A 13,477-nucleotide genomic window follows, 5' to 3' on the forward strand; every position below is an offset into this window, starting at 1 on the left:
GGGAAATTTGGAAATATGAATCTTATTCCTAAGGTGTATGTAGTGGAAAGATAAACTCCATATGTTTATAACAGAATTAAGTGGTTGTGAATGTTTTTCTCCATTGATGTCCAACTATGAATTGAAGAAAATGAAGGAAAGGGTGCACCACCTGCTAATCTGGAATTTATTTAAAGATTTAGTTAACTGATTTCGTTTAAATTTAAGAAAGTCACTGCACCATATGCTCCTCTCCTCCCCTCCTTTTATTCTATTGAACAAAAAACTTGAGCAGTATTATCTCTAACTTTTAAAAATGTGGTAAGAAATTTGAAAATGAGCTGAGTTTTTGCATTCTTAGATATTTTGTAACTAAGGAGGGGTGGTACAGGAAATTAGAAGGTGATTCTTATTCTCTAGAATGATAGAAACAGCCAAATTGACTTCAGAAGATAGAAATCTAAGAATGGCCATCTACAAAAGAAATTACTACTGTAAGTTCACAGCTAAGCCAGACTGGCGGCTTCTCCTTAAAATACAAGTTTTTATTACCTAGAGCTTTAAGTCATCTTCTGTAGGACCCCACTCCTGGTGTTGACATACCTGCTTCCTTACCAATCTGTAATGCAAAATAGGTTGAACTCTGCTTTTTGATATGAAACCATTTTGGATATTTCTTACATTTGCCAAAGAGGCCTAGTCTTGTGGCTTTTTGTAGTTCTGTGGATTCAGTAAGGGGATGGTGATATAGAGCCCTCTCACTTCTGTTAAATGAATGCAAAGCAAGCTGGGGAAGATGAAGGATCGATATGTGATTAATGATCACTAGGAGTGGCTTTATTGTTTGAACCAAAGTATCTGAGTGGAATCCTTCCCTAGATTATAAATATGTGACTCTATTACAGGAGAAAATGTCCACCTTGGTTCTGGTGATGGGCAACCGAAAGATTCTGGGCCCCTTCCTCAAATGGAGAAGAAGCTCAAGTGTACAGTTGAAGGCTGTGACCGGACATTTGTGTGGCCAGCTCACTTTAAGTACCACCTCAAAACTCATCGGTGAGCAAACCTGAGATTCCATACTTGGAGCTTAAGAAAGTTGATGCTTCTGAAGGAACTTGACAGAAGTCCCTCCACTTGACAGATTAAAGGAAAGCAGGGGCTCCAGCTCACTTGTGGTTAAGATGTCTTTTGTTCTTTAATAGAAACATTTGCATTGTCTCATTTACCTTGTTCAAACATTTGGCACCTAAATATCTTAGAGCAAGAGTTCTCAAATCTCATCATAAAACATAATGTCTTGGAGAACTTAAAAATTATATATAAGCTTAAGCCCCACTCTAAACCTGTGAAATCAGTATTTCAAGAAGTAGGGCATCTGTAGTTCAGGTGATTCTGATACATCTAGATTTGGGATTTACTGTCTGCCTTGAGAGTCAGTAGGAGCTTTGACTTGTCTTCTCTAGCAAAGAGCATTTTCAGGCATTGTTGCGTATGTGATTTTTTTTTTTTCCCCCCAGAAACGACCGCTCCTTTATCTGCCCTGCAGCAGGTTGTGGGAAAAGCTTCTATGTACTGCAGAGGCTGAAGGTGCACATGAGGACCCACAATGGGGAGAAGCCCTTTATGTGCCCCGAGTCTAACTGTGGTAAGCAGTTCACTACAGCTGGAAACCTGAAGAACCACCTGCGCATCCACACAGGTGTGTGCCACCCCAGCATTCCCACAGGCCGTCTACTGCTTGGCTCAGGGCCTGCTGGCTGTCCTTAGGAGACGAAGGTTGGGGTTGTTGCTAGAACTCTGAGGATGAAATTTCTTTTTTTCAAATGCCTCATGGCACTTTTCAGTTCTTTCAGTAACATTTATTGTCACCTCTGTGTGAGAATGGACAGTTTGATTTCTGTCTCTGGTAGCCTTAAGTAGGAAGGGATATAAGACCATCACTGATAACAATGATATGATCATATATGGACAGAAATGAGCCTTTCCAAATATCTTCAAACTTAACACAGTTGTAGTTTTGGTCGTTAACATTTATTGAGTTACACAAACCACACAGATTCTGTTCTAGGCACTAAATGGGGGGTAAGGTGAGGGGAAATACAAAAGCTAAGCTTAATCCCTGACTTTGAGTTTACTTTGTTGTTAGAGCCTCACAGCCTGAGAAACAGAATGGAGAAGTGACTTGTCCTGAGTCAAATAGCATGTTAATATCAACGGAGCAAAAGAAAGATATCCTGATTTCTTAATCTAAAAGCTTAAGGGTGACTTTCCAAGCCACTTGGCCCAGTTGTGCTAAGTCTCTTGCCAGAGCTTAATCACTGAACCCAGACTACTACCGTAGGATGTGTAACTATTCTTCCCACTTTCTCTTTCTCTTCCTTGTTTATTCTTGCATGCTAAAATGATAGCAGGTACAAATAAATGGCATTTAAAAAGTGAAGCCCAAGCTGAAGCCACCTTTGTTCTGCGCATGTTCCTATGATTCCCTCTAGATTGACATTACCACTGGATATATTTTAGGGCAGAATAGCTCTGTTCTCAGCTCTTTCTTTCTTTCTATTTATTTATTTATTTAATTTTTGGCCAGGTTGGGTCTTTGTTGCTGCATGTGGGCTTTCTTTAGTTGTGGCGAGCGGGGGCTACTCTTAGTTGCGGTGTGCGGGCTTCTCATTGCGGTGGCTTCTCTTGTTACAGAGCATGGGCTCTAGGTGCATGGGCTTCAGTAGTTGCAGCACACAGCCTCAGTAGCTGTGGCATGCGGGCTCAGTTGCTCCTCAGCATGTGGGATCTTCCCAGACCAGGGCTCGAACCTGTGTCCCCTGCCTTGGCAGGATTCTCAACCACTGTGCCACCAGGGAAGCCCCTCAGTTCTTTCTTGAAAGAGTATTCTTGCTCTAAGAAAGCAGTTTGAATAAAAGAACAGGAAAAACATCTAGCTGAATAGTTAAGGAAAGTAGTAGAATTCACTGTGCCTTATTAAATTCAGTAACCTCTTCATCCTTGTGCCACTTGTCATCTTTGTAGCATTTGATAAAAGTGAACATATTTTAAAATGCTTTCTTTTATTCAGAGTGTGACCTGATTTTCTCTCTTCATTCTGACTCTTGCTAGCTCTGCCTTGTTAATCTAATTGTTGACCAATTTCAGAATTTTGGGTTTCTCGCATTTTACTCAATGTGCTGTCTCATTGCAGTCTCAGGCTTCAATTTAATCATTTCTTCCTGGATGTCTCACAGATCTGAATCTCAGTAATTAATATAATAATAAAAGTTAGGACTTCCCTGGTAGTGCAGTGGTTGAGAATCCACCTGCCAATGCAGGGGACAGGGGTTCGAGCCCTGGTCCGGGAGGATCCCACGTGCCACGGAGCAACTAAGCCCGTGCACCACAACTACTGAGCCTGCGCTCTAGAGCCCGTGAGCCACAACTACTGAAGCCCACACACCTAGAGCCCGTGCTCCACAACAAGAGAAGCCACCGCAGTGAGAAGCCCGTGCACCACAATGAAGAGTAGCCCCCACTCGCCGCAACTAGAGAAAGCCCGCGTGCAGCAACAGACCCAACGCAGCCAAAAATAAATAAATTAAAAATAATAATAATAAAAAGTTAGCATTTATTAAGGCAATTTAATATGTACCAAGCACATATACATTATCTCATGTAATCTTCAAGGTACCTTTATGCTTTAGATAACTGAGTTTATTGATGGAGAAACAGAAGGTTAGAGGGTTAAGGAACTTGCCCAACATTATGCAGCTAGGAAATGGTAGAACTGGCATTTGAATTCTGATCTGACTCCAAAGCTCTTGCAAGGATTTTATTTTCAAGTGCTGACAACTCATTTTATCTCAGATGTCAAAATTGACCTCAGATCTTTATTAGTAGTAACGGTAGTAATTAAAGCTGCCAATTTTAGTGGCTTACTATGTGCCAGGCACTATGCTTAAATATATTTAACTTGTATCATTTCATCTAATTCTCAAAATAATCTTTTGAGGTTGTATTATGTTAATTTTATAGATGAAAAACTGATTCTCATAGGTTTTAAATATCTTCCCCATACTGGTAAGTGGTAGTGCCAGAATTTGAACTCAGGGCTAACTGGCTCACGCTCAACCATTATGCAGCATTGCCTCTTGAACCTCCTCCTCCTCTTTATTGCAGCAAAATCACCATCCTCTCAGTTTCCAAATAGGAAGGCCCTCTAACTTAAGGCAGCTTGATGAGATTCCTGCCACTAGATTCTGATGAATCTGTTTTGAAATCTTTTTCTGAGGTTCTTGAGTTCATCTTGTTAAACATTTAACCTTATTTATTAACTGCAATTTTCTGTTTTCCTGGTGTTTATTCTATCATGTATGAATATATTGTTCATTCATTCGGCGACTTTTGGAGTGCCTGGCATTCTGGGGTTAGTGTGAGTATACAGATATGCTTTCCAAAAAGTTACAGACCACTGGAAAATCACAAACGTTAAACCGTGTGGTACAGTCTGAAAGAACAGTATAATCTAGAGCTGTGCTCCTCCCTCCTTCAAGGCCCAGCTTCTGTATTTTCACCATACCAGCCTTACTTGCTGAGTTTCTCCTTTACTCTCTCACACTGTCACACTCATAACAGTTCTGACACCAAATGTGTTTTCCTACACCAAGCAAGTCTCTGTGACATCAGGTGGGGGTCTATAATTTAACTGAATTCTGACACTATCTGGAAACAGCGTCAGATCCCACAGGTTAAGGGCTCAGCCCCACAAGACTGCCACCTACTTCAGATGTCTATTGCAAGTAGCAAGTCCCCAGGTTACTCACAACATCTGTCTGACTTGGCTACCAATTGGAGTTCCCATGACCCCCCCCACCCCTCCCCCCCGTCCCGGATTCAGTTATTTGCTAGAACAGGTCATAGAACTCAGGGAAACATGTCTACCAGTTTATTATGTAATAAAGGATATGATAAAGGATACAGGTGAGCAGCCAGACAAAGAGATACACAGGGTGAAGTCTGGAATAGTCCCAGGCACGGGAGCTTCTGTCCCTGTGGAGTTGGGGTGTGCCACTCTCTTGGCACATAGACATGTTCACCAGCCCAGAGGCTCTCTGAACCCTGTACTTTTGGAATTTTTATGGAGGTTTCATCACGTAGGCATGATTGATGATTAATCCATTTCCAGGCCCTCTCTCCTCTCTGGAAAATGGGGGTAGGGCTGAAAATCTCAAGCTTCTAATCATGGCTTGGTCTTTCTGGTGACTTGCCCCCATCCAGGAGCCCACCAAGAGTCACCTCATTAGAAGAGACACTGCTGTCACCCAGTAAATTCTAAGGGGTTAGGAATTGTGTGTCAGGAATCACTGTCAAAGACCAAATATTAGAACAACAGATTATCCTAGTGCTCATATCACTTAAAAAATTACAAGGGGTTCAGGAGCTCTGCATCAGGAGCTAGGATCCAAGATTAAATGTTAGAACAAAAAATTCTAGCACCCCTGTGTACAAGGGTTTTAAAGCTGTGTGTCAGGAACTGGGGCAAAGACCAATATATATACTTATTTCACACTTGTCGTTTTCTGAACTTGCCTTGGGCGCTCTCAGTTTCAAGGCTGTGCTCATACTAGTCCTTATGCCTGAAATTTCCTTTCATCCTTGTCATCTTTAAAGAGCAGCTTAAATTCAGCTTCTTTAAAAAGAGAAGTTACCGGGCTTCCCTGGTGGCGCAGTGGTTGAGAGTCCACCTGCTGATGCAGGGGACACAGGTTCGTGCCCCGGTCCGGGAAGATCCCACATACTGGGCCCGTAAGCCATGGCCGCTGAGCCTGCGCGTCCGGAGCCTGTGCTCCGCAACGGGAGAGGCCACAACAGTGAGAGGCCCGCATACCACACACACACAAAAAAAAAGTTACCACAGTAAGAATTCCTCCCCTTTATAATTGCATATAGCACTTTTTTATACCAGAATTAAAGTCATTTATGAATACGTTTATCTCTCACTAGGTGGTGACCCTTGGGAGATACGGACTGCATCTCTGATTTTTTTCACTTTTTATTTTGAAACAATTATAGACTCATGAGAAGTCACAAAAAGAGTACAAAGAGTTCTGTATGTGCTTCACCCAGCTTCCACTCAGAAGTGACATCTTATGTAACCATAGTACAGTATCAAAACCAGAAAGTCAACAGTACTGTCAGTCTACAGACCTCATTCAGTTTTCACCGTGCATCTTTGATTTTTAAAATAACAAAGTAATGCTGTAGAAAATGAAAATTATGGAAAAGCACAAGAAGAAAAATCATAATACCACTATCAGGTTATAACTACTGTTAACACATTGTGAGATTTTTTTGTGTACCTCTCACTAAACAGCTGTTTTTATTTGTTTGCTTTTATAAGATGGGATTATGTAATACCTATTTTATAACCTTTTTTTGTGTGTGTGTGGTATGCGGGCCTCTCACTGTTGTGGCCTCTCCTGTCGCGGAGCACAGGCTCCGGACGCACAGGCCCAGTGGCCACGGCTCACGGGCCCAGCCGCTCCGCGGCATGTGGGATCCTCCCAGACCGGGGCACGAACCCGTCTCCCCTGCACCGGCAGGTGGACTCCCAACCACTGCGCCACCAGGGAAGCCCCCTATTTTATAACCTTTAAAAATCTGTACTCTTAAATGGATCTAGAAACTCAATCTTAAAGAGAATTGATGTAAGGTAAAAATCCTGAGAGTGTATACACTGTTTTCCTGATATCCTCAGAAGGGATGGGATCACCAAAGAAGGTAGCTCAGTGCAGCTGGGGCTCAGCCCCTGAGGAGGGAGGAGGAAGTATGCTCAGAGGCAGCTACTCTAAAGAAAAGGGCAGGGCTGTCTGCAGGGCTGTGACTGAGAGGTGACACCTGCTGGATAGTCCGGTTGAAATTATATAGTGTGAATTCAGGAAATCAGAGTAAGTTTTTGGAAACAGGAAAAGGTTGATGGGAAAACAGAATAATAGTTCATCAGAAGAGTGAGTCTTTATCTTATTTTCTGTCTCTAGGAGAGAAGCCTTTCCTTTGTGAAGCCCAAGGATGTGGCCGTTCCTTTGCTGAGTATTCTAGTCTTCGAAAACATTTGGTCGTTCACTCAGGTACTAGAACCTGTGCCATTCATAGATTTCAGGGAAGATGGAGAGCCAAAAGGGTAAAAGGTTAGGGTAGTGGTATAAAGAGATCTAAAGAGAAACAAACTGTTCACCATAAAGTTTCCTCCCTATCCTGACAGAACCAGAAATCAAGGCCCTTGATGCTTGCATTCAAAGGGTCATATAATCAAGGAGAAAATATCTAATTATTATTATTTTCAGCTGAGCCATTGAACTGCATTCTAATTGAGACCTTTTTCTGAGGGAATCAACAAATTTATTTGGCACTACACTGGGTACTTTATAAGTTACATCAGATATGGTCCATGGAGTTATTCAGAGCAGACTTGCCAAGGCAGAAGTGAACTCGAAGTGGAGAGAGATTCTAAAATGGAATCTGGTAATTGTTCAAATGGCTAGCCATGGGGAGCAAAGGGAAGCCAGAATGGGAGGAGTGGGGAGAAGGAACTAGAAGTTATTTATCGTGAAGACAGCAAAACTGTTCAGTGGGAGCAAAGGAGTTGGAGAGGTATAATCAGTCAGGGATGTGAATTTCAGAGCTGAGATCCTAGGGGTAGAGCAGTTTTTTAATATGATGACAGATTCTAAGCAGAGATAGCAAACTGATAGCCTGTGGATTAGATGTGGACTTCCAGATGTGTTTTGCTTGGTTTGTAGAGTGTTTTCATTTTACTGTTCTTTATTTTATTACGTAAAATTTTGTCAAACATACATAAAAGTAGAGAAAAATACTTTTTTACATAACAATAATGCTGTTATCATATCTATCAAAATTAACAATAACTCCTTGGTTTTATCTGAGATTCACTCCATGTTTAATTTTTTTCCAATTGTCTCAAAAATGTCTTTTAAAGTGCCTTTGTTTAAATCAGGATCCAACAAGGTCCACTCGTTGCACTTGGCTAGTAAGTCTTCTGGAATCTAGATCTATCTGTACTTTTTGTTTTTCATGCTATAGACTTATTGCACAACAGAGTCAGTTGGTCCTGTAGCTCATCCCACATTCTGAATTTGTTGGTTTGCCTCCTTTTCTGTCATTTAACTTGTTCCCCTATATTTCCTAAAAGCTTCAAAGGTTCAAAGATTTTGGCAAGGTTATGTTATAGGTGGTTGTGTTTCATTTTGCATCACATCAGGAGGCATACTGAGCCTAGTTGTCAAAATTGATCAATTGGTTCAGGTGGTAACACCCTGATCCCCACATTGTAATGTTCCCTAGCAGCCTTATGGTTTCATCTCTGAATGATGCCTGAATTCGTTATTTCAGCAGGGTTGTAAAATGTTATTTTTCTAATTCTATTATTCATTCACATTTGTTAGCCAGAATTCTTCTGTATAATGGGTCTCTATCAACTAGGGCTATTTGGTAATTTGTACACAAAAGGCAGGATAAATGTGTAATTCTTTTAACTGTGAGTTTTCAGAATAAGAAATTGGTACTCTGGTTACTTCTAGTAGTGTCATTTTCACTGCTTTTTTTTCCTCTCTCTCATTAATATTATCTTGAATTCATGTGTTTCTACATATTCACTGTATTTCAATCCATTATAGTTATTTTTTAACAGCTTTTGGACCTATTAATGCACATACCTTAAAGTTCACCCATTGTAAGTATACACATCAGTGATTTTTAGAAAATATATAGGATTGTACAATCACCACCACAATCCAGTTTTAGAACACTTGCATCACACCAAAAGTTCCTTTGTGCCCCTTTGCTGTCAGTTCCTGCTCCCACCCCCAGATCCAGGCAGTCATTGACCAGCTTTCTGGCTCTCTATATTCTGCCTCTTCTGGAAATTTTCTGGTCATTTCACTTAGTTTTGCTATCTACTAGTCCCCTGTAGGCATAAGGGTTTTCTTTGTTTTTGTTCTTTGGCATGAGTTTTTGACCCCGCTCTAAGTGTGGTTGTCTGGGTAGGTGGGATAGAAGTTGAGGGTTTCAGACTTGAGGACCTAAGGGATAGTTCAGATCATTGTGTAGAAGAACCACCAGTGTGAACATTGAAGACTGGGAGTTATGGCAGGAAACGGGATAAAGGTATATTATGAATCCAGGGTTGGAATCCTTGAGGCTAGTGCATGTCCTTGAGGTCCATGGAAGACTGTATCTGAAAAGGGAAGTAAATATTCTGTGTCTACCATGATCTTATACCAGAGAAGTTGTTTTGTGGAAGCAGCAGTACAGTGGGTCTGGAGAGTACTGGAGGCTGGGAGCAGTGAGTGTGCTAAGCCCTCCTGGTGTACTTTCCAGCCTTCCCCTGTGTACTGAAGGTTTAGAGGCTGGGGGAAGGTGCGGCATGGGAGAAGGAGTAGCCTCTTAATGTTTAGTTTAACATCCTCTGGGCTTCTCCATCTAGGGCTTGAGTCCATTCTCTTGCTGTCAGAAATGTACCCTGTCTTTTTGGCTCCCCTGTCTTAACCGGGTCTGTGTTTCAGGAGAGAAGCCACATCAGTGTCAAGTCTGTGGGAAGACCTTCTCTCAGAGTGGGAGCAGGAATGTGCACATGAGAAAGCATCACTTGCAGATGGGAGCAGCTGGGAGTCAAGAGCAGGAACAAACTGGTAAGGAGAAGAGGGTATAGTGGAGGGCTATATTTTGGGGGTTCAAAAAGCCAAATAACTGGCCTGTCTGATGTGGAAATTTTCTGATTCTATTTTGGGTAGAGAGATTGGTCTCATTTGATGGACTAGTGGTTTCCAAATGTAGCTGTACAGTAAAATCGTTTGCAAGCTTTTAAAACATATATTGTGTATTGCTTGTCCACCCCTCCCCCCCCAGCAAAACAAAACAACCTGATAAATGAGATTACTTGGTAGTAAAATCCTGGAGTCTATAATTTTGAAAGTTCCTCTAGTGAGTTTGATGGTAACTGGTGCTGATCCATGAACCATCATTTGAGTGTCACTGTGATGAAGATTTCTGTATGACAAGAGTTTAAGCATTTTTTACTTATCAGTCATGACTCCCTTTTTACCCTAGCTTAAATTTGATAATATGTTTTTATTATTATTCCTTTCCATGTCTTTCCTTAATCAATTATTTTATTCTAAATACTCCTTTCTAAGGATGCACCCATCCCATTTTATATGTTTGTTATCCAGATGCTGATCACAAGCAAGGGTATTTATCCATGAGGCTCAAACTCTTCCCTTCTAGGTTTATTTTTGCTTCCCAAAAGTAAGTGAAATAGAGGAGGTGGCATCCAAGGTACAGGTTAACTTTTAGTTCTGAAAAAAAAGCCAGCTTCTCGTGAAGGAAAATGGGGACCAGGCACAGCCTTGACTGCTGTATGTCTCTCACATCCTATTCTCTGTGCAGCTGAGCCACTAATGGGCAGTAGTTTGCTTGAAGAGGCTTCAGTAACCAGTAAAAACCTGGTGTCTATGAATTCTCAGCCCAGCCTTGGTGGAGAGTCCTTGAACCTACCAAATACCAATTCTATCCTAGGAGCTGATGATGGTAAGACTTTCAACTCTCCTTTATTTGGGGAAAATGGGCTGCAACTAGGGACTAAGGAATGGGGTTTTCTCCAAAATGGAGGTTTTAATTAATTTCATTTCTTGTGAGTAGAAGTGGTATGATTGAGTAGCATTTGTGTTGTCTCTGGAGTGGAAAAGTGAATATTTTAAAAAGTTTTTTCATTGAAAAGATAATGTTACAAAAGAATAAAAAGTTTTAAGAAGAAAATTATCCATAATCCTAGCATCCTAGCCCAACTGTTTCTATCTTTCCTATTGCAGTTATGGAAGAACTTAACTTTTAAAATATTTAAACAGAACATAACCAGGTTTTACAGAGGAGAATTAAAGCAATTTCTCCATACCTTCAAAAGCCATATCTTCTGGAGAAAAGAAAGGGCTCTCTAGGAAACAGTTGCTCCTCTCTGGTATAGAAATTTCACCCAAGTTACACAGGCCAGGCCCTCTTCTCTGAAAAACTTAACAGGTGAGGTCAGCATGCATTTATTCAGTGCCTAATGTGTACCTGGCACCATGGGAAAGAAAAGTAGAAGACAGGGACCTTAAAATCTAGTTCAGAAGTCAAAACTTACATATGGGAAACAACATTGAGTGAGTAGAAGATAGTGTATAAGCAAACGTTAAGTTATGTGGTATCCTGGAAGAGCAATATAAGCTAGAAAGCCCCTAGAAGGTACCCTTAATTTATTTGAGAGCTAAGTGGTTTATGTGTAAGCAATTTCCAGAAGATTTTCGTGGTGATTCTGCTGATGAACATTTAATAAGTCTGAGATCCTTTGTTTTCGTTACTCATATCCCAGTCAGTCAGTTTTGGGTATAAAGACCATGTTTGTGTAACTTATATATGGAGCCTACAAGGCCCAGAGTGTGCTTCCACAATAAGCCTCTTCTGTTTCATAAATGATACTAAGGAGGAAAGTCTCAAGGGAGGAAGAGACAGTGAGAAGGAACTTTGGAGCCAGGTTTAAGCTCTTGACTAGCACGTATTGCACTATTTCCATCACTGGTGACTGCTTTAAGCGTTGGCTCTGGTTCCCTGATTCATAAGCAATTTTTAATCCAGTTAATAGTGCTAAAGCCATATTACTCTAAATTGGCATACTGAAAAATGGTCAGCTGTTATATCAAGATTTCTTGCCTTTTTTTCCCATCCCCCTTTTGTAATACTTGGCAAATTCACTGATAGTGATTATCAGGCAGGAATTAATTTGGAAGAAACACAGGAATGTGGGATTCAGTTTTTCAGGGAACAGTTTTAAGCGTTCTTAATGAGAGACTTGATAATGAAGGTAGGTAGGTAGATCTGTGGATTCACTTTGCATTGAAACATTTTTCTGCTGTTTCAGAGGTGCTTGCTGAAGGATCCCCACGTCCTCTGTCTTCAGTGCCTGATGTGACGCATCATTTGGTGACCATGCAGTCAGGGAGGCAGTCATATGAGGTGTCTGTCTTAACTGCCGTAAATCCACAGGAGGTAAAACTGTCTCTTGCCCTTACTTTGTTTCTGTGGAGATTAATGTGGAGAATGATTGGGAATCTATTTCCGAGGATCTGAAAAAATTCTCCAATTCCCCTTTCCTGGAGACTTAGATTAGAATATCTTACCTTAAGCTAAGCATGAGTCCAGGTTTGAAAGGAACCTGAGTATTAGGGTCTGCTGAATTGGGAGATTGGTCATTCACAGCTGGGACTCTGAGCTCTAGTTTCCTTGATACACATGCCCTAATTAATGAGATCCGCTCCTCCTGTTCTTGCCTCACTTGCGATGAAGTTGCTGCTTTTATTTTATAAAGAAAATAACATCCTGGGACAAAGTAGTCCTTGAGCAAAAAAGATAGTGACAAAATCATTAGAAATAATTATCATTCATTTTGCTAGGGCCAGTTGTCTCGGAGATACCAGGCTGAACCAACTGGGCATATGGGAATGTGTCCACTTGCTTGTTGAGTGAGAACCATCATCTAAATCAAAGGGGGCTTTTAGATTGATTCTAAGCACCCCTTACTCTGTTTTTTTGGCTCTGACCCGGAAAACAGAATGAAAACCAGTTGGGCTTCTAGAATCTTAGGATATTTTATTGGCCTTATGTCGTGGAGGTAGATTACTTCCTCATGAGCTTGTTTCATATGCATAAGCTTTTGCCAAAGCCTGTATATTCTGGCTTTGGTGTTATAGTATCTTTCACTTTTCCTTTCATTATAGCCTGTAGACCACAGTCCGCTGTTACAGCATTCAAATGACTCTGCCTCCTATATTGAATGGTCTCAATTTTTCTGTAATATTTCTGAGGATATCCAGGATCAGAAGGCTCTGGGCATGCATGCTAATGTTTCTTCCAGGACCTTTCCTTGTATTCACCATTGCGACCCATTGTCTCAGTCTTGCTTATGTTATATTGAAAGTTTTTGCTATTTGGTATTTGGTTCTTTCCTAAGTCACCTTCTCCTGGTAACTGCTTTGGAACATGTCTCACCTGTGGAGTCTTCCTTTATTTGTTCCCCTCTTCGTTTATCTATTTAAAATGTTTTATTATGGAAGTTTTCAAAGAGTGTAAATACTGAGAACGAGAATAGTATAGTGAATCCATGTACTTGTCACCCATCTTCAACAATTAACTCTCTACTGTTCTTATCACTTCCTTCCTACTGTTTGCTGTTGGTGTTTTATTTGTACTGCGCTATTTGTACTGCAGTATTTATTTGTACTGCAGTATTAAATCAAATCATAGACATTTCATCTGTAAATATTTCTGTTATTTTTTCATATCTTTATTATACCCAATAAAATTAACAATAATTTATTGATATCCTCTGATTCTTAGCCTTCTGAATTTTTTCTCAGAAAGAATCTTTTTATGGTTGGTTGGTTTGAATTAGAATTCAAACAAA

The 13,477-nt window shown here is 40.7% G+C and overlaps 1 protein-coding gene across 7 annotated transcripts in view; it reads left to right on the forward strand.

Annotated features, from left to right (window-relative positions):
* ZNF410 (zinc finger protein 410) overlaps positions 1-13,477 on the forward strand; it is a 40,515-nt gene that overhangs the window by 22,757 nt on the left and 4,281 nt on the right. For 2 of the 7 annotated variants that reach the window (XM_004262223.3, XM_033400191.2), the window contains exons 6-11: positions 885-1,035; positions 1,497-1,678; positions 7,002-7,091; positions 9,546-9,671; positions 10,429-10,569; positions 11,936-12,063. In XM_004262223.3, the coding sequence (XP_004262271.1) occupies positions 885-1,035; positions 1,497-1,678; positions 7,002-7,091; positions 9,546-9,671; positions 10,429-10,569; positions 11,936-12,063 (818 nt within the window). The other 5 variants (XR_007475934.1, XM_033400244.2, XM_033400280.2 and 2 more) reach the window with 5 other exon arrangements.

Source organism: Orcinus orca, chromosome 2 (genome assembly GCF_937001465.1).
Source record: "Orcinus orca chromosome 2, mOrcOrc1.1, whole genome shotgun sequence".
Taxonomy (NCBI): domain Eukaryota; kingdom Metazoa; phylum Chordata; class Mammalia; order Artiodactyla; family Delphinidae; genus Orcinus; species Orcinus orca.